This window comes from Vulpes vulpes, chromosome 15 (genome assembly GCF_048418805.1).
Source record: "Vulpes vulpes isolate BD-2025 chromosome 15, VulVul3, whole genome shotgun sequence".
In the NCBI taxonomy this organism is placed as follows: domain Eukaryota; kingdom Metazoa; phylum Chordata; class Mammalia; order Carnivora; family Canidae; genus Vulpes; species Vulpes vulpes.
Genome location: NC_132794.1, coordinates 88003214 through 88029912, shown reverse-complemented (window position 1 = coordinate 88029912; position 26699 = coordinate 88003214). Strand labels below are relative to the sequence as shown.

The 26699-nt window shown below is 40.6% G+C and overlaps 1 protein-coding gene across 1 annotated transcript in view; it reads left to right on the top strand.

Moving 5' to 3' along the window:
• The first annotated feature begins 6898 nt into the window (after window positions 1–6898).
• ARHGAP19 (Rho GTPase activating protein 19) overlaps window positions 6899–26699 on the top strand; it is a 63492-nt gene continuing 43691 nt past the window's right edge. The window contains exon 1 of the mRNA XM_025991331.2: window positions 6899–6996. Coding sequence (XP_025847116.1) covers window positions 6941–6996 — 56 coding nt within the window. The 5' untranslated portion in view covers window positions 6899–6940. The remainder of the gene's footprint in view (window positions 6997–26699) is intronic.

Genomic DNA, 26699 nt, shown 5'->3' with positions numbered 1-26699 from the left:
ACATTGGGCTCCCTGCAGGGAGCTTGCTTCTCCCTCTGCCTATGTCTCTTCTTCTCTCTTTGTGTCTCTCATGAATAAATAAATAAAATCTTTAAAATAACAACAACAAGGAAATCTTCAAAGGTGCTTTGGGAGCAGTGCCCGCCAGGCAGGCCTATGAGAAGTACTCAGATCAGGAGCTAAAGCAGATCATGATAGTAGCTACCACATACTGATTATTCTTTTTAACAGTTTTATTGAGATATAATTTACATACCATAAAATCCACCCATTTAAATTGTACAGCTCAATGGCTTTTAGTATATTTCTGGAGTTGTGCAGCCATCACCATAACGTAACTTAAGAACATTTGGATCACCCCCAAAAGAAACTTTGTACCTACTAACTACACCAAAAAGTGCTTTACAGATATTATTTCCTTTAGTCTTCCAATAACCTCTGAGTTTGGTTTTATCCTCTTTATGGCTAGGAAAACCAAGACCTACAGATAAGAAAACTTGCCCACAATCACACAGACTTCCCATGCCAAAACCAAGATTCAAACTCAGTTTTGGATGATGCCAAAACCAGCCCTTCTCAAACCACTACCCACATGCTGTTACCCAGGTCCTGCAACCTGGTCTTTTGACTCTGTCAGTTTTTATTCCTCCAGGCCTTTGGTGCCTCTGTCAGTAGTCATGCCCTATTTCTGGTCCTTTCGCTGATGTCCTTCGTGTTTCCTTGACAGGGCTCATGCAACTTGTGTCTGGACCCTAGCCTCGTATCCTTTAATCCACTCTTCTGGTAGATCAACTTTCTAATGCCCAATGCTGCCACTCTGAATATGTCCACATTGGCTCCTGAGTAAAACCCTCAGCTCTTTAGCACAGTATCCAGGACTCTCAGAGACCTGCCCCTGATCTACTCTTCCAACCTTCTCTTGTCTCCCCCCCCCCCCCCCCACACACACACAGAAATTCATTGCTACAGTCAGACTGGGCCCTTGTCAACTTTCAAACACACCTAATATGTTCCTGTCTCCCATGTTTGGGCCTGTTCTTTGTACAGAGAATGCCTTCTCCCAAATCTCCAGCCATCTAAGTCTTGCTCAGGCCATGAAGCTCCTTCATGAAGCTGTCTCTATTCTCCCAAGTGGGTGGTGGTTCCTCCACCCTCCACTCTCCTATCCCATTCAGTTCCCTTAATGGTGCTCTTATAACATTCTTCATTTCAATAGTTACTTGGGCTGGTCTCAACTAGAAGACCCTTGAGCCTGGAGGTTAGAGTCTTCTGATTGGCTAGGGCTGAGTTGTTTGCCTACCTCTATAGCCAGATCCAAAAACTCGTACTGAGATAGGGAAGCAGAGGACCCTTTAAAAGATTCTGGGTACATCAAAACAAAACCTACATCCAGTATTGGCAGGACGTGATTTTTCCACAAGGCCTGAGTAACCTCATTGTTTCATTTATTACTTCTTTGATTTAATTAATTCATTTTGTTTCTTTATTCATTCAACAAATAATTGGATAAACAAAACCAAATATAGTCCTTAACTCACAGAGCTTACAGTCTAGTGGGGTAAGCCAAAACTAATAAAAAAAAATCTATAAACAAATTTAGAAATGCAGTGATGGTAATCTGAGACACAACTGAGTCTGCCAGAAGGTTTTCATGTTTCCTAATCCAAATGGCTATGTGAAGTTGTATTAACTGAGCAAATAAGCCTTTTTATTTCACAATTAGAAGTGGTCCTTTACATTCACATGTTCCAAAAGAAGTACCCTTGGATTTAATTCACAGTGAAGTGTGAATAAATGACCGAATGAATAAGCAAGGCAGTTCTGTCTTCCTACATCCTTGAAAGAAGATGGATCATATCATTGGGGATGATTGTACAGGCCTACAGGAGGCTGAAGGACAGTTTCCTTTACATTCTGATTTTGAATGGGGGAATCTTGGAAGCTGACTCTGAAGCCTCCTGCCTAGAGAACAAATAGGTAGGAAAAGCCTTGGGGCCTTTTCTGACCTTCACTCTGCTTCCTGATAGGTATAGACTTTATGTGCAAAGTTTCTCTCCGGACCAAAACAATCCCCCTGAGAATGGGTTATAATGGCAGCAAAAAGGATCCCTCTGGGCCTCAGCTCACATGACTGTGGAGATAACACCCAAAGCAGGGAGTTCATAATGTACCTGCCTGTTCCTGAACATCACATATATGTTACTGCTTTGAAACTTACCAACACTGGGGCCTCCTGACCTGAGGTCTGGATGTTTTTGATTAGAGGGCCAGAAAGATAACAATTCAAAATGATTTGGTCAGTTTTCAGAACTTTCAACTCACCCTGCAAGACTCAGGACCACCCCAAGTTTCCCTCAGATCCAGCCCCTGCACTGAGCCTGGCTGCTTGCGGTACTTTCATAATGCTGCTCTGAGTTTGTTTCTTGCCTCTCTTGAGGCACAGGCAGCAGGGCCCTCTTACCCCCCAGCTACAGCCTGAGGTAGGATTCCTGGCTCAATGTTCAACACTGAGTTCAGTGCCTGACAGATGGTGAATCACAATCACAAATGCTCTGTGACTGCATGTACTTCCAGTGTTTTCTCTCTGCCAGGCTTTTGCCAGTGATCTGTTTCCCAGCTTGTTATCCTGGCTGGGGCAAACGACCCCCAGAGTTTTCCTCCTGGGGTTCCAGCCCTCACCTAGGTCATTTTTGGCTGCACAGAATTGGTTCCTCTTCTTTCCACCTCATTGAGTTCCCTCCACCACTCACCCTGTGGCCAGTCTTGAAGAGAATTCTGCAGCAAAGCTGAAGATAGTTTTATTTTTCTTTTCTTTCTCTTTTATGCATATGGAATAATATAGGTATTAGTCTATGGTGTGTCTGAAGGAGACTGAATGGTTAAGCTTTGCCTCAGTCCACAATAAACAGGTGTACCAGGAAGCAAGAAATTGGGAATGATTTGTAGCACACATTTGTCTTTTAAAATTTTCCCCCTTAAAAAAAATAAAATAAAAAAATAAAATAAAATTTTCCCCCTTTTGTGGGTAATTCCCCACTGGAAGAACTTTGGTGGGAAAAGGGCTCTTTTTCTGGCAGAAAGGTAGAGGCAGGTGACTGTGGTCCAGCCAATCAGATGTTCTCACCCATGACTCTTTCTCTCCAAGAAGTGATGCGGAGACCCAAGGACGGATGGGAAAACAGTAGAGGGGTGACTAGGCTGAGTCAAATGGCACTGAATGGTGTGAACTTGGCTGGGTTTCTGGCTCCCTAGCCCCCTTCTTTCCTGCCAGCTCTTCAACCTAGTACCCTTCCAACAAATCCAGTTTCCATTCTGTGAGCCAAAGTAAGTTTCCAGTGCTTGCAATCCAGACTGACATAAACCTATTTTATGTCTGGAGGAGGTGGTTTAAATAATTTGGGGAGCATCTGTGAAGTAGGATACTGGGGCAGCCCAGGTGGCTCAGTGGTTTAGTGCCACCTTCAGCCCATGTTGTGATCTTGGAGACCCAGGATTGAGTCCCACATCAGCCTCCCTGCATGGAGCCTGCTTCTCCCTCTGTCTCTCTCACTCTGTGTCTCTCATGAATAAATAAATAAAATCTTAAAAAAAAAAAAAAAAAAAAAAAACGAAGTAGGATACTCCACAGCGGTTCAAAAGGGTAATGACAGGTCTCTATGTACTGCCATAGATCTCTGAGATGCACCTGTAAAGTTAAATATATCACAATTTATCTAAAAATTAAGGGGTGCCTGGCTGGCTCATTTGGTAGAGCATGACTCTTGATCTTGCCGTCATGAATTCAAGCCCCATGTTGGGTATATAGATTACTGAAAAAGATTAACTTGGAAAAAAAAAAAAGGAAAGAAATGCCTCAAGAGAAGGACTTTGTTTTGTTCACACCTATATTTCCAGGCCTATAACAGTGCCTAGCACATAGTAGGCATTCAACAAATATTTTTTGAATTAATGTACTATACAGGAAAAGATCTGGAAAGACACATATTAAACTGAAAATGGTGTTTTCTTAGAGGATGGACTATAATGTAGGGATGGTTGACAAGGGAGATTTTATCTGTGTTATTTCTTTTTTCTTTTTTCTTTCTTTTTTTTTTTTTTTACAAGGGAAATGTCTTCATGTATTATTTGTGTAATTAAACAATATAAAAAGATGTTTGAAGTTCGTTGCGGGATAGATAGATGGATGTGTGATGACATTTGTGGCAGACTCAAATCCATGCCCTGGGTCTTATACCTTCCTTTGGAGCCCTGGCCTTCTTCCTTTCTCCATACTTCTGAATTCCTCAGGGTCTTTTTCTGCTTTAATATTTAGTCCTCTAACCTGCCTTCTGTTGTATGCAACTTATGTGTGTGTTCATTTTATCTCCTCGAGTCTGTAACTCCTGGAGGGCTGGGGCCACTCTTCTGTGACCTTTTTGTTCAGCTAGACTGTTGGAAACAAGATGACTTCCTGAACTTTTCATGAATACCTGCTGTACAGCCATGCTTATCACCAGGCTGGCAATCAGTACTTAGATAGAATAAGGATGATTTCAGAGGAGCCATGACACCCTTGCAGGAACAGGTCAGTCTTGTTGGCTGGGGAGTACTTACAGTACTCGGCAACAATACTTGTTTTTAATCAGAAGTCACAGCAGAATAGTTGGTTTAGAGGAGAAACAGTCTCCTCTCCAGGGTAACTGATTAAACTGTAACTATAAGTGTAATGTATGGTCCTTATCACACAGCAATGGAGATAGAAGTGTTATCTGAGAAGGGAGTTTAGCATTCTTAACATTCATCACATTACCTTGAACATATATCTAGTCTTAGTATGTGCCAGACACGGTGCTACTAAGCAGCTTTTCAGAAATTATCTCACCTAAATTTTTACAATACTGCTCTGAGAATTATTATTATCCTCATTTTACAGAGGAGGAAAAGGAATCAGAAACTTAAGTAAATTTCTGGTCACACAGAAGTAATGGAACTAGGATTTGAAAGCAGGCTTACCGACTCCAGAACCCAGGCTCTTAACTATGTGCTGCATTCCTTCAAACATGAAGGACTTTGTATAAAATGTCATCCAAACAGATAAACCAGAAATAGAGCTGTGTGGTGTTCTACCCGGTGTTATAGCAGTAATACTTTAAAATTTTGAACATTTCTTCTGTGTGAAAGCATCATTTTAGTCCAGTCAGTCAACTGATGCTGGGTATCAGGGTGTGAGGACAAAAACTTGTTCATACTTTGGAGAAATCCTTTGCAGAATTTGAGCCTTGTATTCCTTGCTTTGTATATCACCAAATATGCAGACTGGATTTTTCAAGGCTGTCTCGGGTTCAATGAATAATTTCACTGATACATGTTTGTTGAATTTTGTGTTTCTTTTCATGTATTTGCTCAATAAAGATAATCTGTTAAACCTAAAATGCAGGGATGCCTGGGTGGCTCAGTGGTTTAGTGCCTGCCTTTGGCCTAGGGCATGATCCTGGAGTCCGGGGATCGAGTCCCACATTGGGCTCCCTGAATGGAGCCTGCTTCTCCCTTTGCCTCTCTCTCTGTATCTTTCATGAATAAATAAATAAGATCTTAAAAAAAGAATCTGTTAAACATAAAATGCAGAATAAACATAAAATAAAGCAATTTTATTTTGACACTTTCATCAAACTTTTAATATGAATTCATCAATTGAAATAATCTATTGGAACATGTGATTCAATTTTTATTTTGGATCATATAATCTGAGGACTTGTTTATTCATTTGTTTAGAAACTATCTATGAAAGGTGACTATGTACCAGAAACCATGGGAAGCAAAATAGATGCAGGCCTTGCCCATGTGTGATAGGAAGGCTAGTTGGGAACCATCACGTGAAATAAGTAGGCACACAAGGAACTTTACAGGGAAGTTTGTTCAGACACTAAAACACAGGTGGGTAGAGCTTAGTGAAGGAGGAGAATCCTGGGAAAACCTCAGGTGAAAGCAAGTCAGAAGGAATTCCAGGAAATATATCCCTAGAAAAATCCAGCATGGTAAAACAGTACAGAAAAAAACTTAATGCTTTAAGTTTACAATGTTCTCACATCTGTTGCTTCCGTTAATTCTCACCAGAAGCCTATGAATCAGGGAAAGCAAGCATAATTGTGATTATTTCTATTACTAAACATTAAAGCTCAGCCAGGGACAAAGCTATGCAGCTTTTGTATCCTTGTTTCAGACAAGGCAAAGCCTGTGGGTTCTCTGGGTAGCCAGAAGGGAGCGTGTAGAAAGAAGCAGAAGTGACAACCCCTACTCTGCTGTGTGGCTATCTGAAAAAAAGCAGGCTGTGGAAGGGATTATAGGTGAAAGGAGAGAAAATGAGTGGGAAATATCATGACAGAACATGAAGGACTCCTAATTCTGGGAAACGAACTAGGGGTAGTGGAAGGGGAGGTGGGCGGGGGGATGGGGTGACCGGGTGACGGGCACCGGGGGGGGGGGGGCACTTGACGGGATGAGCACTGGGTGTTATATGTTGGGAAATCGAAGTCCAATAAAAAAATATACAGTACTTCTTGGTGGCAGTGTTATACCTACTCTTCTTGGCATCTGTGTCAAGACAGAACACGAATCTAGCATTTTAGAGAGTTGTTCAATTTAGACAGTTGTGTAATTCTGATATTTCATATCCAGACATAATCTGAGCGTAGTCTAGGGATTTGTGACCAGATCTTCATGGGTGGAATTAAAACAAGACACTACAACTCCCAGCAGGCCTCGGGGGCAGCGTCTCCTCCCTGACCCTCTTCCGCCCCGGCTGGGGGTGACCAATAACCGTTAGTTATTTGAATAGACCAATGATACCATGGAACTGTTTAGCCATCCAATCGCATGGAAGAAGAGGGAAACACCTTAGCCAATCCAAAGGCGAGGGGGCGGGGCCGGAGATGGGGGCCGTGAAAGAAGTTTGCTGACTAAGATGGCGACTGAGGCGCAAAGTGAAGGGGAGGTGCCAGCCCGCGATTCTCGCCCGAGGTGAGCCGAGTTCTTGGTCCAGCTGCCTAGGAAACGAGGCCGTGGGCTGGTCGTACTGACGCTTTTCCTTTGGGTCCTGGTGACCCAGTGGGGCCGGGCTTTGTTCCTTCCTCCTCCGGCGTTTCGCCTCCTTACGCCCGCTCTCTGGCCCAGGAACTGAGATCCAGCCTGGCCTCGGCGTGGTCCCGCTGATGCTGGACCGAGGGCCGCCCGTGTGGTGGCGGCGGACCCTCCCGGTGCCGCTGCGCTGAGACCCTGCTTGGTGGTGAGGAGACTCACGTCCAGAGCTGTTAAGCGGACTCCCTAACGTCACACAGGGCTGGGAGACAGCTCTGTTACACTTTCTCATCTGCTTCGAGGCAGTACGTCTTGAAGTCGGATCAAGGGTTGGACTGTCCGTTGGAAATGGGTCTGAGTTCTTGGGCCAATTAAAACAAAATTTTAAAAATTTTGTATTGTGGTTTCGAATGCTTACCATGAGTTCTACCCTCTTAGGAAATTTTTAGTGTGCCTGACAGTATTGACTACAGGTGCAGTGTTGTACAGCCTATCTCAAGAGCTTAGTCTTGCTTAACGGTTCCTTTATGCCTCTTAAGTAGGAAGTCCCCATTTTCTCTCTCCTGGCCCCTGGCAACCAGCATTCCACTCTCTCATTCAATGAATTCGACTATTGTAAATAATCTCCTATCAGTGGATACCACATATATATAAGTGGAATCATTTGCCTTCCTGTAACTGGCTTATTTTACTTAGCGTAATGTTCGTAAGGTTCATCCATGTTGTCCCCTATTGCAGAGTTTTCTTCTTTTTCAAATAAAAAAATATTTGAGAGAGCGAAGGAACAAGAGAGCATAAGCAGGGGGAGGAGCTGAAGGAGGAGAAGGGGACTCCCTCGAGCAGGGAGCTCCTTGCAGGGCTCATCCCAGGACCCGGAGATCATGACCTGAGCCAAAGGCAGACGGTTAACTGACTGAGCCACCCAGGCAGCCCACAGAATTTTCTTTTTTAAAAGCTGTAATATTCCATTCTATGTATATACCACATTTTGCTCTTCCATTCATCTGCCCATTGCCATTTAAATTGTTTCCAGGATCCCTGAGTGCCTGCCTTGGGCCCAGGGCATGATCCTGGGGTCCTGGGATCCAGTCCCGCTTCGGGCTCCTTGCGAGGATCCTGCTTCTCCCTCTGCCTGTTTCTCTGCCTCTCTCTCTGTGTGTCTCTCATGAATAAATCAATCTTAAAAAAAATAAGTTGTTCCCATATCTTGGTGATTGTTAATTGTGCCTCAGTGAACACGAGAGTGCTGGTAAATTGTTTGAGATCCTGATTTCAGTACTTTTGGGTAAATGTGCAGAAGCAGGATAACTATAAATAGTTATTCTATTTATAAGTTTTTGAGGAACCTTCATACTGTTTTACATATCAGCTGCACTATTTTGCATTCCCATCAACGATATACAGAGGTTCCAATTTCTCTACACTTTGGTTGTCTTGTTTTTGTTTTTTGTTTTTGATAATAGCCATCCTGACAGGTGTGAGGTGATGACCCACTGTGATAAGGAGCAAAGCAAATAGTCCCAGCCAGAGCAGTTAGGCAAGAAAATGGGTTAAAAAGGCTACAAAATTGGAAAGGAAGAACTAGAATTGTTCCTGTTTGCAGACATGATCTTACATAAAGAAAAGACGAACAGACAGAACTAATAAATTTAGTAAAGTTGCAACATACAAAGTCAACATACAAAAATCAGTTGCATTTCTATATATTTGCAATGAGCTATCTAAAAAGGAAATTAGGAAAACAATCCCATTTACAATAGCACCAAAAAGAATAAAATACTCAGGCCAATTTTTAAACCTCCCTCAGCTTCACTTTCTCAACCTATAATGATGTCTACTCCAGAGAATGTTAATATTAAATTAGAGAGTCCTTTTTGAAGTGCTAGCCCTGAGCCTAGCAGGTAATAACATTCAGTACGTGATAGATTTTCTTTTTCCTGGTAGAACTAAAGAACAGATCAAAGGGATCTGCAGTTTAGAAAAATCATAATTTCTACAGGCATACCAAAATGTACCTTTTCCTAGAAAGAATTTCCAGGTAGTCTTGTTACAGCCTTGAGACCTTAGTTGTCTTAACTGATTAAATACATATTAGAATTTATTTGTTTATTTTTTAAAAGTTTTTTTTTTTTTTAAAGATTCTATCCATTTATTCATTAGAGACCCGGAGGGAGAGAGAGAGAGAGAGAATGGCTGAGACCCAGGCAGAAGGAGAAGCAGGCTCCATGCAGGGAGCCTGATGTGGGACTCAATCCTGGGACTCCAGGATCATGACCTGAGCCGAACAAAGGCAGATGCTTAACGGTTGAGCCACCCAGGTGTCCCTATTTTTAAAATATTTTATTTACTTATTCATGAGAGACACACAGAGAGGCAGAGAGATAGGCAGAGGAAGAGGCAGGCTCCCTGCAGGGAGCCCTATGTGGGACTCGATCCCAGGATCCAGAACCACACCCTGAGCTGAAGGCAGAAGCTCAACCTCTGAGCCACCCAGGCATCTCTATATTAGAATTTATAATAGAGTGAGCTTATTTTCATTGTCTCAGTGTAAAGTGTAAACCCTTTGGTTTGATGTCATTTGGTGCCATTTGTATTGAATAGGAGATTCCAGGTCTTGGGAAGCTAGGTTTATGAGTGGAGATTGGATTCCTTCCCTAGCTGAGATGGACGTGTTTGATTGAATGTGTTAATATCTTATAAGGCAGAATTTTTCACCACTGGAGGTGCCTATAAAATGGTCTATCATTTTTTGCCTGGAAATTGTAGAGAGGATTGATAAATTCAATCACCTCATCTCTCATCCTGCTCTAAAATCTTGAATTGTGATGAGAACCTGAAGACAAAACATTATTCTGTAGCAGGTGGAGTTTGCATTTGCCAACTGAATTTAAAATTTTTAAAAAGATTTTATTTATTTATTCATGAGAGAGAGAGAGAGGCAGAGGGAGAAGCAGGCTCCATGCAGGGACCTGGGACTCAGTCCTGGGTCTCCAGGATCACACCCAGGGCTGAAGGCGGTGCTAAACTGCTGGGCCGCTGGGGCTGCCCTGAATTTAAATTTTAAGTGCTGGGGATCCCTGGGTGGCTCAGCGGTTTGGCGCCTGCCTTTGGCCCAGGGCGTGATCCTGGAGTCCCAGGATCGATTCCCACATCGGGCTCCCTGCATGGAGCCTGCTTTTCCCTCTGCCTGTGTCTCTGCCTCTCTCTCTCTCCCTCCCTCTATGTGCATCATAAATAAATAAATAAATAAATAAATAAATAAATAAATCCATCTTTAAATTTTCAGTGCTAGTATTAGTTACATGATCAACACATATTCACAGAATCTCATCTGAATTTGAAACTGTTTTATTAATTTCATGTTGTAAAAGAGAATTTGGGTTTATGTAAGCCTTTTTTGAGGGCAGGACATATATATTATTATATATTCCCAAAGCTTAGCTTTGTGTAGATGGTCAATACTGAATAAATAATAGTCTTTTGTAATATGTAAAATATTCCTTGTGGTGATAAATACCACACAAAGTATTTTTTTTCCCTGCAGATATTAATCTTTCTAATGTTCTGTTGGTGGTGTGGCCCTTTGTATTCATTCCATAAAGAAGAGGAAAGAATGGTCTGATTTGCACAGATCAGTTTTTATTTGCACGTTGAATGGAGAATTCTATGCTTGTCCATTAAGAACTAGTTTTCTATTTCTTCATCATTATTTTAAGCCTGCTCCTAGTAATTAGCAATACTTTTAATTGTTTTAGTCAAAGAAATAAGAAAAAGTTGCTCTGGGGGTGCCTGGGTGGCTCAGTCAGTTAAATATTGACTCTTGGTTTTGGCTCAGGTCATGATTTCAGGGTGGTGACATCAAGCCCTGCTTCCTACTCCATGCTCAGTGTGGATTCTGTCTCTCTTTCCCTGATCCTCCCGCTTGTGTGCTTTCTCTCAAATAAATAAATCTTAAAAAAAAAAAAAAAATTGCTCGGCCTGTAAAGAATTCTATTTTGACCTGTTGATGGTAAACAGCTTTGCCCCTCTTTCTGGTCTTCATCAGGTGGAATAATGCTTTAAAATTTAACTAACTTTAGTTATACCTTCAGGTTACTTTTAAGTGAATAGTTCTAAAGAGGAATCCACAAATAGAAGCTATCCTCTCTACCAATAGCAATATAAAAATAGTTAAGACTCTCTGAGGCCAAAGAGAGAAAAAGCTAAAGCAGGAAAGGAATTAGAGCCACCTCCCCACATAATTGGCAGTAGAGAAATACAGCTCAGTACTTTTGGATTGAAAAGATATATAAAAATTAAAGTGCTAACTATTATTAGATGAGGAGGGGAAATTGATGACAAAGAGTCACAGGCTTTTTAACCTCAATATTCACAGGGAAAAAAAGAAACCTGCTGTGAACCAGGAAAAGCAAACAGGAGTATATACAGGGTTGGAGGGAAGAAGCAAAGCAAGCCGTTGTAGTGATAATATTTGTCATAAGTTGGTGACAGCAGTGTCCAAGTTTTGGGGCTCAAGCCTGCTCCTAGAATTTAGGAACAGCAGGAAGCTTAGGAACAGACTGCTGGATGCTTGCATGCCATTTTGAAAGTGTTTTTGGAGGATAAAGAAGGTGCCTTTAGATCTGTGGGGAAAGGGTCCTGCATTCTTCTAATTTACATACACTGTAGAGTATGGAATAGGGTTACTAAACACATAATTTCCTGAAGACTTCTTCTTCTTCTTTTTTTTTTTTAAGATTTTATCTATTTATTCACAAGAGGTACACAGAGAGTGGTAGAGACATAGGCAGAGGGAGGAGAAGCAGGCTCCATGCAGGGAGCCCGATGTGGGACTCCATCCGGAACTCCAGGATCACGCCCTGAGCCAAAGGCAGATGCCTATTTGCTGAGCCACCCAGGGGTCCCTCCTGAAGACTTTTTGTTATATTGTTCTTTCTCTAAAAAGTAGTGTGGCCTTCAAGAAAAGTGATAGATGGAACCTTTACTGATCCTAGGAAGACTTCCCTGTTCTCATATGCACAAGTGGGAGAACATGATTTAAAATATCTGAATCTGGAGGCAGCCGCGGTGGTGCAGCGGTTGACCGCCGCCTGCGGTCCGGGGTGTGATCCTGAAGACCCAGAATCAAGTCCCGCGTCGGGCTCTCTGCGTGGAGCCTACTTCTCCCTCTGCCTGTGTCTCTGCCTCTCTCTCTCTCTCTGCCTCTCATGAATAAATAAATAAAAATCTTAAAAAAAAATCTGAATCTGGTTTTGTATTTGTGCTGTCAAATCTTACCTGAAGGGTAATGACAAATAGATTATTCAGTAGTCTTTCTTGAACCTGAATAGTTTTATTTATTTATTTATTTATTTATTTATTTATTTATTTATTTTTATCAATTACCTGACCTAGAGTGTTTGATCATTATACTTGTAGATAGGGCCAGCCTTGCTAGAAAGAGAGGGGAAGAAGAAATATAATTTTAAAATTAATCCACATAAACTGGTAAGTAGCTTACTTTTCTTTGCCTTTAATCTTTGGTAGAATTTGTGAAATTAACAAGTGATTAAAGATGGAGGTTGCTGGTTGGTTGTGTGTAAGGTCATCAGAGAGTGGCAGTCTGTTTTTGTTGTTACTACAAGTCCAAGACACTATTTTATCCATTGGATGGGTTTGAGGAGGGATGCCTGCGTGGTTCAATGGTTGAGCAGCTCCTTTTGGCCCAGGGCATGATCCTGGGGTCCTGGGATTGAGTCGGCATCTGGCTCCCTGCATGGAGCCTGCTTCTCCCTTTGCCTGTGTCTCTGCCTCTCTCTGTGTCTCTCATGAGTAAATAAATAAAATCTTAAAAAAAAAAAAAATGGGTTTGAGGAGACTCACTCCATTCAGGCTCACAAGAAGCCAATTGATAAATGCAAATTACCAAATATACAAAGTAGGTATATCAGCTGGTCTCATTAAAAAGAAAGATTTTAAAATTAATTAATTAATTAATTTGACAGCGAGATAGGGAATGGGAGCTGGGGGGGAGGGGGGTAGAGGGAGAGGGAGAAGCAGACTCCCCATTGAGCGGGAAGCTCAAAGCTGCTGGATCATGACCTGAACTGAGGCAGACCGTTAACCTACTAAGCCACCCTCAGCTTGTCTCATTTTATCTTTGGGGCACACAGTTGATTAGATTATTGCTTTTTCTTTTTCTTTTTTTATTTTTATTTTTTATTTTTTAAATTTTTATTTTATTTATGATAGTCACAGAGAGAGAGAGAGAGAGAGGCAGAGACATAGGCAGAGGGAGAAGCAGGCTCCATGCACCGGGAGCCCGACGTGGGATTAGATCCCGGGTCTCCAGGATCGCGCCCTAGGCCAAAGGCAGGCGCCAAACCGCTGCGCCACCCAGGGATCCCCTCTTTTTCTTTTTTTAATCAGCAATGATCATTTTCAAGATACCTCTGGTTATCTTGCCTGAACCTTCTTCTTCTTCTTTTTTCTTTTAAGATTTTATTTATTTATTTATTTGATAGAAAGAGAGAGAACACAAGCAGGGGGAGCAGGAGAGGAAAAAGCAGGCTCCCATGGAGCAGGGACCCTGATGTGGGGCTCTATCCCAGGACCCTGGGATCATGACCTGAGCCGAAGGCAGACACTTAACTGACTGACCCACCCAGGCTCCCCTGGACCTCCTTAACTACATTTTTTATTAGCCATCTTTTAGGATGGTTATTTCTAGAAATGCCAGTGCCCATCTATTTTGTGCTGATGGTTTTCTAGTGTTACTTGATGTATCAGTCAGAGTTCAACTAAGACACAGAAACTAATATAGTAATTTGAACAAAGGATTTTTTTTTTTAAAGATTTTATTTATTCATTCATGAGAGAGAGAGAGAGAGAGAGGCAGAGACACAGGCAGAGGGAGAAGCAGGCTCCATGCAGGGAGCCTGATGTGGAACTCGATCCCGGGACCCCGGGACTACGCCCTGAACCAAAGGCAGAAGCTCAACCGCTGAGCCACCCAGGCATCTCCAAAGGTTGTTTAAAATAAAGAATTATTAAAAAATAAAGAATTATTAACTATTTAATTTTAATTTATTTATGATAGTCACAGAGAGAGAGAGAGAGAGAGAGTGAGAGAGAGGCAGAGACATAGGCAGAGGGAGAAGCAGGCTCCACGCACCGGGAGCCCAACGTGGGATCCGATCCCGGGTCTCCAGGATCGGGCCCTGGGCCAAAGGCAGGCGCTAAACCGCTGCGCCACCCAGGGATCCCCTAAAAGAGATTTCTAAAGATTATACTATATTATATAGTAAATATCAGAAACAGCTTTTATATATCAAACTCATTCTGTTGTACATTTTAAATATCTTGCAGTTTTATTTGTCAATTATACCTTGATTAAACAAACAAAAAAAGAATCCAGTATAATTTTTAGGGCTGAGTAGAATGTACCAGGAAGAGGTCCAGACCTTGTTTAAGGCTTGGCTGTGGCTCACATAGAATGGCAGAAAAGTTGCTGTGGTAGAATTTGTTGGAAATTCACCTCATAGAACTTCATCCACTCTTTAGGGGACGCCTGGGTGACTCAGTGGTTGCGTGTCTGCCTTTAGCTCAAGGCATGATCCTGGAGACTTGGGATCAAGTCCCACATCAGGTTCCACACAGGGAGCCTGCTTCTCCCTCTGCCTATGTCTCTGACTCTCTGTGTCTCTAATGAATAAATAAATAAAAATCTAAAAAAAAGAAAAAAAGAAATCCACCCTTTAGGGTACTGGGGAAAGCTGTTCATAGGGAGGTGTCTTGGAGGGAAGCTACTGGTTTATGGATGCTGCTGAGTGCTGAGGATTGCAGGAGCAGGAAGCTATCATTGGAGAAGCTGCCCTTGCTGTGAGAGCTGGGAGCTGGAGAAGCTGTGCATATTTAGGAGCTTACCTAGCCGAGTGCCCTGGAACTAGAAAGGGAAGGGTCTTCTTCCTGCAGTGTCTCTCCAATGTTCTTTATTAATAATGCTCAATATTGTGCTAGCTGAAGGAAATATAAAGGCTCCAGCTCCATTTTTGCAGAGTGGCCAAAGATGGGTAAGAGGCATTAAATCCATAACTGGCATATGTGGAGAATCATCTCCCTCCAGTTCTGTGCTTCCCTTGCTGCAGCACTTCCTAAGACTTTTCTAGAGGAGTGAGTATGAGATAGTGTGTAGGATCTGAATGAATGAAGAGGGACCGAAACAAGTCAGAGAGGACAAGAAAGTGATTGGTGGTTAAATTTGTATTGATAGACTTATTTGCATGTAGGCTTGTTTTTTTTTTTTTTTTTTTTTTTTTTAATGATAGGCACACAGTGAGAGAGAGAGAGAGGCAGAGACATAGGCAGAGGGAGAAGCAGGCTCCATGCACCGGGAGCCTGATGTGGGATTCGATCCCGAGTCTCCAGGATCGCGCCCTGGGCCAAAGGCAGGCGCCAAACCGCTGCACCACCCAGGGATCCCTGCATGTAGGCTTGTAAAAGTCTATATGCTTTCCAAATAGAATAACTGTTTCCTGGATTAAAGAATCTGGAACAAGTTGTATTTAACCTAATAACTATCGTTTGTCTGAATTTTATTTTTTGAGGCATGCTGGTGTTTAAAGTATTAGTAATACCTTATTGATCTTGTCAGTTTCAAACTTTTAAATATCTCGGAGGGGGTGTTTATTGATACCTTTCTCTCAACTAAAGCCGTGTGTGTTTTTGAGCAAGCTACTTTTACATTTCTCTGTCTTTTTACCTAGAGCTTCTGGTAGGTAGTTATATGAAGTTTTAGAAATTGGTGGTTTGTAATGATCTTGAAATATATATAATTTTAAAAGAGTTAATGCATTTCTTCCAAGGTCTAATGTACAGTAATTGCACCTGAATCTTTATTAAAAAATATATTTTTAAAAGATCTTCTTTATTTACTTGAGAGACAGAGAGTGAGAGAGAGCACAAGCCAGGAGAGGGGCAGAGGGAGTGGAAGAAGCAGACTCCCTGCTGAGCAGGGAGCCCAACTGGAGTGGATCAGGGACTCCTGTACCATGCCCCGAGATGAAGGCAGACGCCCAACCAACTGAGCCACCCAGGCGCCCTGCACCTGGATCTTTTGAACAAGTGTAGTTTTTAGTTATAATTACTAGAGTAATACTCTTTTATCCTGAATTTACATTTAACATCAACATCAGTTATTTGGCATAACACAGCATTAAGCTAGAAAATTTTGCTACCTTTTTTTTTTAAAATTTTATTTATTTTTTCATGATAGTCACACACACAGAGAGAGAGAGAGGCAGAGACATAGGCAGAGGGAGAAGCAGGCTCCATATAGGGAGCCTGATGTGGGATTCGATCCCGGGTCTCCAGGATCACGCCCTGGGCCAAAGGCAGGCGCTAAACCGCTGCGCCACCCAGGGATCCCAAATTTTGCTACTTTTTAAAAAAGATTTTACTTATTTATTTGAGAGAGAGGGCCTGAGCAGGGAGGGGCAAAGGGAGAGAGAGAGAAACTGATTCCTCATTGAGCAGGGAGCCCAGGACCCTAGGATCATAACCTGAGACGAAGGCAGATGCTTAACGGACGAGCCACCTAGGCACCCCCAGAGTTTTGCTGTTTTTTAAAAGAACCTTTGAATAATGTGGAACAATGAAAATTGCTGAAATGAATTGAGCTGAAGAACCAAAAGTTACATGCTGTGATTGGTGTATTTGGCTGAACAAAAGTTCACATCTGTAAGGAAAACCAAGATTGGTTTGTGAAAAACTGAGAAGCATTGGGAAATTGGTACAGAAAAGAGAAGCATAAGAGATAAGACAAAATTTAAAAAGGAGAATATGGAGAAGAGGAGGTGACTTTTGAGTAGAGGCTGCCAGCCACAGCCACAGGGGTAGGCTTTGGAGGCAGTGGTGATAATGAGCCCAGCAAGAAGTGATCTTGGAGAATAGAGATTTCCTAAGTAGGAGGTAAGGAAGTAGAATAATCAAAATGACTAAAAGGGACTGGGACTTATTTATATAGTGGGACATTTTAAATATTTGTATATATATATTTATATATAAACTTTAAGATTTTATTTATTTATTCATGAGAGATACAGAGAAAGGCAGAGACACAGGCTCCCTGCAGGGAGTCCAATGTGGGACTCAATCCTGGGACCCCAGGATCACACCCTGAGTCAAAGGCAGATGCTCAATCACTGAGCCACCCAGGCGTCCCTATGTGACAGAAACTTAAGCTAGCTTAAGCAAAGAGATGACATTGATTGGCTCAAGAAACTGAAACATCCTAAGGGTAGATCAGGAATGGCTTAATCTGTATTGAAATTCTCAAATCTTAATGTCACTAGGCATCTGCTTCTTGCTTTCTTAGATCTGATTTTCTCTGTATTTGCTTTTGGAAAATGCAGGTTCTTCACTAAAGATGGCAGTAATGGACCACCATTGGTGGCATTCCACAGGTTTAGCAATCTTAGTATCCAGCAAGAGTCTTGGAATTGGGTCTTTTTTTTCTTCCTGATTTGACTTTGTGGGCCTTTGCCTCAATCAATGAGGAATACAGAATGTTTCGATTAGGTAAGCCTGTGCTCACACTTGCTATTAGGGAGTAGGGTCAACCCACCAAAACACATATACTGAAAGATGGGACGAGGTTATTGCCCAAAGGAAAATAAGGGTGCTGTTACCAGAGGAAGGGGAAGATAGATGTTGGGTATGCAAAAATAACATGTCCACTGTACTATGTTAGTAACCTCTCTGTACACCCTCCTTTATTTAAGATTATGTTTTGCAAAGGGCTTGCCACTAATATGTGGAGAACACGTTTTATCTTCCTTAAAAAACCAACCAAACAAACAAAAAAATCAAACAAAAAGGCCCCTTATTTAAGTATTTATTTTTTCCACTAAACAAACCCTTTTCATCTTTAAGACCTACCTCAAATCTCAACTCCTGTATAAGGGTGAAAGTTTCTCTTCTCCTCCTGAATTTGTACATCGTTTATTGTTTCTACTATGGATTTGGCAGTTAATGATCTTTATTATCTTTTGTGCTGTGGTCTTTAGCTATTACTTAACATCTTGTAGGAAAACTATCATTCTTTTCTGTAATTAAGTATAAAACTACAATGATGTAAGTGAGGGGAAAACAATTTTGTCAGATGCTCACAAGTTTTATGATCTATCATAAGTAATTATTCAAGTATGAAGTGGGTTAATGATAGAATTTTTATATTGGGAAATGTATTAGTGTCAATTCATAACTGTAACACTATATAAAGCATAGCTTTTAGGATAATTATAACACTATACAAAGCCATAGCTTTAAGATAATTGGATGAAAACATAATAAATAACAGTATCAGTTGCCAGCTTAAATACAGGTTATTTGTCAAGATGAATTATTACCTGAAAGCTAGACACAGTTTTTGGTTACTCCAAGAAAGAAATAGAACCACAGAAAAATTCAGTCACTTGCCTGCTAAATTTAGTTGTGCTGAACTATTAATCCTTTGGCTTTTGAAAAATTAATACATAACTAAAACATTGCCTGTATACACAAGTATGGAAATGAAATGTTTCCTTTAAAGGCAACATAGATCAGTTTCAAATAAATTTAATCAAGTTTGGGTTTTATTTCTCTTGCTTCCTGACCAGAGTAATTACATAGTATCAAACTAATTTCTTGAGACTCAGTAGGATTACGGAAACACAGTAATAGGGGCTCCTGGGTGGCTCAGTTGGTTGATGGTCTAACCCTTGATTTTGGCTCAGGTCATCATCTTGGGGTTGTGAGATTGAGCCCCATGTCAGGCTCCCCAGGCAGTGGGGAGTCTGCTTGAGATTCTTTCTGTCTACCCCTCCCCCTGCTCATGCTCTCTCTTTTTTAATAAATAAATAAATAAATAAATAAATAAATAAATAAATAAATAAATAAATCTTTAAAAAAACTACGATAATAATCTGAGCCAATCTATAACAAATAAACCTCCCCCAATTAAACAGAAAAGATCCAAGAGGTCACATAAAGCTATATCCACTTCAGACATATTCCTGATTATATGATTTCAGTTTTCTTTTTTTGTTCTTCTTATTTTTTCCCCTAGAAAATTAAAATGGCTTGGTTGTTGATCTTTGTCCAAGTTTCTACGATGTGTTATAATAAAGAAGTAAAACATTATTTGACAGCTTTAAGATAATAGGTCATCTGATTAGAGATAAGGTCATCTTAGTTGGATTCTATCAATATAAAAAAAATTCATGAGTATAGAAATCACATAGTTGTAAATATTAAATTTTTATTTATTTATTTATTTATTTATTTATTTATTTTTAAATATTAAATTTTTAATTGTATGCCACAATAATGAGAGCTATGTTTGCTAAATGTATTTTAATTATACCTTTGAGAGGGGAGAAACTCATTAATTTAGCAATTAACCTAAAGGTACTGGGATAATATAATTAAAAAGTTCTTCATTTGTTTTGTTTTCATGCTGAATATAATTGCAAAATTAAACCATGTAAGTAATAACAGTGAAACTGAAGAATAACTCACCAAATAACAGGAAACTTAAGAATTAGGGGAAGATCAGAAACTGAGAGAGTACACAGTGATACAATTTAGTAATATTATACTTGATATTATCATCAGATACTTTCCTTTAGACTTTATTTTTTTTAAAGATTTTATTTATTCATCGTAGACATAGAGAGAGAGAGGCAGAGACACAGGCAGAGGGAGAAGCAGGCTCCATGCCAGGAGCCTGATGTGGGACTCGATCCCGGGTCTTGAGGATCGTGCCCTGGGCCAAAGGCAGGTGCTAGACCACTGAGCCACCCAGGGATCCCCTCCTTTAGACTTTAATTGGAGAGCACTACATGCACTATAAGCTGTGCGTTGAAGTATGGCTAGTTTTTGTATATGTAAGTCCATCTATCATTTTAACAAATTTTTCCATCAAATTTTTACAATCCTTCCATTGGTTGCAATAATAGTTTCTTCACTGAAGTACCAAGGCCTACTTTATTTTTTTTCTTTGGGTAAGGTCATTTTGTGGGAGCTGTCCTTGTGACCAAGCTCTCTCAATCGAAGTCCACTGATGTGAAACGTATACTTACATCATTACATCATTATATTAAGATTGTACAGAGGATAAAGCCTAAATTTTATTAAAGCATAAATATTTTAACTGATACAATAGATTCTTTTTAGGTGTTGAGAAATAAAAGTTTTGAAAAGACATTAGAATATTTAAATTTTTAAAAAGTATTTTTTCAGATACTTCAAAATTTTCTTTCTTCCTTTCTTCCTTTCTTTCTTCCTTTCTTTCTTTCTTTCTTTCTTTCTTTCTTTCTTTCTTTCTTTCTTTCTTTCTTTCTTTCTTTTTTAAAGATTTTTGTTTATTCATGAGAGACACACAGAGAGACAGAGAGAGGCAGAGACACAGGCAGAGGGAGAAGCAGGCTCCATGCAGGGAGCCTGACGTGGGACTTGATCCCTGGTCTCCAGGATCAGGCCCTTGGCTGAAGTTGGCGCTAAACCGCTGAGCCACCCCAAAATTTTCAAAATATTATATACTTGATGCACCATAAAGTCTCATATATTAGAATGCTATCTTTTCAACATTACATCATCTCAACAGTTGGTGTCATTCAGACTGAATGGGAAAAGTATATTGTGTTTCCCCAAAGTGGGGGTTGCTTAAGACTAACTACAGTGAAAAAAATCTCATAATTGCTTCCCATTTCAAAGGATTTTTAGCAGTTACCCAAAGATCTCTTTAAAATAGTGCTGCTTCACAGGCTAATACATATATATATATATATTTGTGTTATTGGTATTTTTTTTATTTTTTTAAATTTATTTTTAAAGATTTTATTTATTCATGAGAGACACAGAGGAGAGAGAGGCACAGACACAGGCAGAGGGAGAAGCAGGCTCCATGCAGGGAGCCCGACGTGGGACTCAATCCCGGGTCTCCAGGATCAGGCCCTGGGCTGAAGGCGGTGCTAAACCGCTGAGCCACCCGGGGTTCCCGGTACTTTTTTTTTTTTTTTTTTTTTAAGGATTTTATTTATTTATCCATGAGAAACAGAGAAATAGAGAGAGACACACAGGCAGAGGGAGAATCAGGCTCCGTGCAGGGAGCCTGAAGTGGGACTCGATCCTAGGTCTCCAGGATCATACCCTGGGCTGAAGGCGACGCTAAAGCCCTGAGCCACCCAGGCTACCCCAGGTGTTATTGGTACTTGGAGGAAGTGTAATTATTTTCTTGAGTGAGAAAAGATTGTGTGTCATTCCATAGGGCAAAATCTTAAGTCAGGTTTCCAAAAAATGTTGAGGTGAGGAAGATCAGGAATTCTTTAATTTCTAAATAGTTTAATTCAGATTGTTTCTCTAGTACTTCGAAATTAGTTTGGAATCACATATAGGCGTCAAATACACTTTTGGAGACTTTTGGAGTCTTAATTAGAGGGAAGAGGTTCTTTTTTAAAAATATTTTATTTATTTACTCATTCATTCATTCATTCATTCGAGACACACACAGAGAGAGAGGCAGGCAGAGACAATGGCAGAGGGAGAAGCAGACTCCATGCTGGGAGCCCGATTCGGGACTTGATCCTGGGACTCCAGGATCACACCCTGGGCGGAAGGCAGGTGCCAAGAAGGCAGGAGCCAAACTGCGGAGCCACCCAGGGATCCACAAGGGAAGAGGTTCTAATTTAAAAACCTTGGACAGCTACTCTAAGGGCAGACCTTAGAATGTAAATGTTTCACAATTTTTGTCTAAGAAATTGAATATAATTCCTTGAATATTGTGGTACTACTTACCAACTTTGAACGGTTTCTGTTTAAAAATCCTGCCAGCTTGGGCACATGGGACCTGTTTTATCCTTTCTCTATATATAAACTTTCATGACACCAGTACACCAGTTTAAATTTGATATATAGGAAAAGAAAAAATAATAGCTTCTTGTTTAATACTTATATGTATTCCTGTCTAACAGCTCTCCCAGAAAGTGACACAATGAAAGCCATGTTTCAGAGCCAGAGGGTTGAAAAAGTAGTAAGAGAGTGCATACTTCTCTTAGGGTGGTAAGTCAGATTTAGACAACATTAAATATAGCTCGTATTTTGATAGATGTTGCCAAGGTTGTGGTTCTTGGAGAACAAATCAAGTTAAGCAATTCACTAGGGAGGAAACATTTAGTTTTGTGGGTATGCAGTTTTGGTAGCAGTCAGCCAAAAAATACATCTGCAGGATACGTTTTTTCCCCCCACTGCCTTGAATTTTGCAGATTCATGGGTTCAATATGCCTCAAAAGCACTTGCATTTCATTATTCTATAATTGATTTTTCAGCTGCGGATTCTGTTTGTAGTCCTTTCACTAAGCAGATCACCTTACATGTAGAGTTCCATCTAGTGGTAAGAGTAATCATAGCAGATGATAGGTAGGTTATACAAATTATCCTATTCTTTTTTTTTTCTTTTCTTTTCCTTCCTTCCCTTCTTCCTCCCTCCCTCCCTTCCTTTCTTCTTTCTTTTCTTCCTTTTCTTTCTTTCTATATGAGTTCTACGCTGAACTTGAAGCTTAAACTCAGGATCCTGAGATCAAGAGTTGCGTGCTCTACTGACTGAGCCAGCCAGGTGCCCCCAAATTATCCTTTTTGATAAGCTTTGCCTCTTAACCTTCTTTGGGATGGTTGCCTAGTATATGCATTTATTTTATTTATTTATTTATTTATTTATTTATTTATTTATTTTTTTTATTTATGATAGTCATACAGAGAGAAAGAGAGAGAGGCAGAGACACAGGCAGAGGGAGAAGCAGGCTCCATGCACCGGGAGCCTGATGTGGGATTCGATCCCGGGTCTCCAGGATCGCGCCCTGGGCCAAAGGCAGGCGCCAAACCGCTGCGCCACCCAGGGATCCCAGTATATGCATTTAAATACAAGCCCTTGCTCTCTCTTTATGCCTACCTACATACCTAACTACTAATTCTCCTGGTTCTGGTCATCTATGCAAAAACTTTTATGATGAGGAAATTAACCTTTACTATTAACTTGGATTTTCTGTGATACTTTCATCAAGTTGTAACAAGATTTAGGTTAAAGGTACTTTTTTTTTTTTTTGAAATTTTCTTGAAAGACTTGATTCTACATACAAGTATGTAGAATAATATAATCAATATTTTCCCAGCTTTAATAAACCTTAACATTTGCCATATTTACTTCAAATTAATCTCCCTTTTCCCGCAGCTCCATGATTTATTACAAGAATATTGCTAGCACCCTAGATATTCCCCTCATGCCCTCTTGCCTCCTCTTAATCACTATCCCCCCAAAATAGCCATTATCCTGAATTTTATGATAAATATATCTTTCGTTTTCTTTGCAATTTTACCACTTAAGCAAGTATTGCTAAAGAACATGCTTTTGTCTATTCTTAAAATTTGATGTAAATGTCATTGCATACTCAGTAAGTAGTGTGTGGGTGGGTGGGTGGGTGAGCGTGTGTGAGACGTTTTTGCTCATCATTATATATGATTCATCCATGATGGTGCATATGACTGGATTTGTCCATTTTTGTTGCTGTAAAATACACCATTATATATGCCACTATTTAAAAAATCATTCTGCTGGATGTTTTGGCTGTTTAGAAATTAATGTTTCAGTGAAGATTTTTGTTTGTAATTCTTGGTGCACTGTGGCTGCACATGTTAAGCATGTTTTAGAATTCATGGGGTCATAGGACAGTTTTGTTCAACTTTAGTAGATAAGACCAAGCAGTTTTTCAAAATGATTGTACCGATTTATAGCCCCACTATCAGTATAAAAGAGTTAACCATTCGTTTCTCTAAACCTTGGTATTGTCATTCTCTTAAATTTTAGTCCTTCTGTTGGATAATTGTATGTTATTGTTTTAAAATTTGCAATTCCTTGATATCTATATATATTTTTAAAAGATTTATTTATTTTCGAGGGAGAGAGAGAGCATGAGTGGGAGGGACAGAGGGAGAAGGAAAGAAAATCTCAAGCAGACTCCACACTGAGTGCAGAGCCCGACATGAGATCAATCCCGTGACCATGCAATCACCTCCCAAGCTGAACCCAAGAGTTGGGTGCTCAACTGACTGCACCACCCAGGCATCCCGATATCTAATGATATTGAGCAGGTTTTTTCCTTTATCAATATATCAGCCATTTAGCTACTCTTTTTTTGAAGATTTTGTTTATTTATTTGAGAGAGAGTGTATGTGCGAGTGATTCGGGGAAGAAGGGTAGAGGGAGAGAGAGAATCTCAAGCAGACTCTGCGCTGACCCTGAGATCATGACCTGAGCCAAAATCAAGAGTTTGGTGCTTAACTGACTGAACCACCCATGTGCCCCTATGCTACTCTTTTTTTATTTTTTATTTTTTTTTATATTTTTTTTTATGCTACTCTTTTTTAATGAGATTTTTATTGAAATTTCATGCCTGTTTTTCTATTGGGTAGTTTGTTTTTTTCTTATTGATTAGTAGGAATTCTTTTTTAAAAACATTTATTTATTTATTCATGACACACACACAGAGACAGAGACACAGACAGAGGGAGCAGGCTCCTCGCAAGGAGCCCAGTGTAGGACTCTATCATGGATCCTGGGATCACGCCCTGAGCCGAAGGCAGATGCTCAACCACTGATCCACCCAGGCATCCCAATTAATAGGAATTCTTGGGATGCCTGGGTGGCTCAGCTTTGAGTGCCTGCCTTTGGCTCAGGGTGTGATCCTGGAGACTTGGGATCAAGTCCCACATCAGGCCCTGTGGGGAGCCTGCTTCTCCCTCTTCCTATGTCTCTCTCTCTCTCTCTGTCTCTCATGAATAAATAAAGTATTTTTTTTAAGTTTGAAAATTTATATGAAATACACAAATTCCTAGAAATGTCCAACTTACCAAAATTAATATAAGAAGAAATAGAAAAAAATTTAAAAAGATTTTATTTATTTATTCATGAGAGATACAGAGAGAGAGGCAGAGACATAGGCAGAGAGAGAAGCAGCTCCATGCAGGGAGCCCAATGTGGGACTCAATCCTGGACCCCGAGATCACGACCTGAGCCCAAGGCAGATGTTCAACCGCGGAGCCACCCAGGCGTCCCAGAAATAGAAAATTTGAATAGTCCTATAACATAAATTGAATGTATATGTAAAAAACTCATAAAGAGAATTCTAGGTTCAGATGGCTTCATCAGCCAATTTGAACAAGCATTTTTTTTTAAAGATTTTATTTATTTATTTATGAGTGACAGAGAGAGAGAGAGAGAGAAGCAGAGGGAGAAACAAGCTCCCCACAGGGAGCCTGATGTGGGACTTGATCCCAGGACTCTGGAATCACGACCGGAGCCAAAGGCAGACCCTCAACCACTGAGCTGTCCAGGTGTTCCTTGAGCAAGCATTTATTTATTTATTTAAAAAATATTTTGTTTATTTATTCATGAGAGAGACAGAGAGAGGCAGAGACATAGGCAGAGGGAGAAGCAGGCTCCCTACAGGGAGCCAGATACAGGACTCAATCCCGGAACCCTGGGATCACACCCTGAGCCAAAGGCAGATGCTCAGTCACTGAGCCACCCAGGTGTCCCTTGAGCAAGCATTTGAAGAAGTAACACCAATCTCATCTTAAACTTTTTCAGAAAATAGAAAAATAAGACATATTCCCCAACTAATTTTATAAGGCCAGCACAACCTTGGTATAAAACCTAATGAAGATAATATAGTAGTCTCCCTCTATCCTCTGTGGATGTATGAACCTGTGGATAGTACTGAAGCCCATATATACTTTTTTCCTACACATACATAGCTATGATATAGTTTATTTTTTTATTTTTATTTTTAAAAAAATTTTTTTTAATTTATTTATGATAGTCACAGAGAGATAGAGAGAGAGGCAGAGACACAGGCAGAGGGAGAAGCAGGCTCCATGCACCGGGAGCCCGACGTGGGACTTGATCCCGGGTCTCCAGGATCGCGCCCTGGGCCAAAGCAAGGCGCTAAACCGCTGCGCCACCCAGGGATCCCTATTTTTTATTTTTTTTTAAGATTTTATTTATTTATTCATGAGAGACACACAGAGAGAGGCAGAGACATAGGTAGAGTGAGAAGCAGGCTCCCCAGGAGAGCCTGATGCAGCACTCAATCCCAGGACCCTGGGATTAGGACCTGAGCCAATCCCAGACCTCAACCACTGAGACACCCAGGTGCCCCTAGGCAACTTTGCTTTTAGGAAGGACCTACATTTGTATCTGGTTTCACTAACCTAAAGAAATCCAAAGAGGATTTCCACTTTTTGAAATAAGACAAAAAGTGAAAATAGCATTTAGCATTTGTTTACCAATGAGCCATTATAGAGGCAGCTCAGACTCTGATCAAGGAGAGTGGCTCCACCAAGCCCCTTCCCCAAGAACTATGCTCAGCATACTCAGCATCTCAGCAGCAAGCTACGGTAATTTGAACTGTGTGGGCATCTGTGCTTTATCTTGATTTATTTTGTGCATCCACTAGCAAAATAGGTCTTAAGGGATCAGAAAAGGCTAAGAGGGTTATTTTTGGGGTATGGGGATGCTAAATTTTCCATATAAGTTAATGGTAATTACTTTTTCACTTTATGCCATTTTGGCTTAT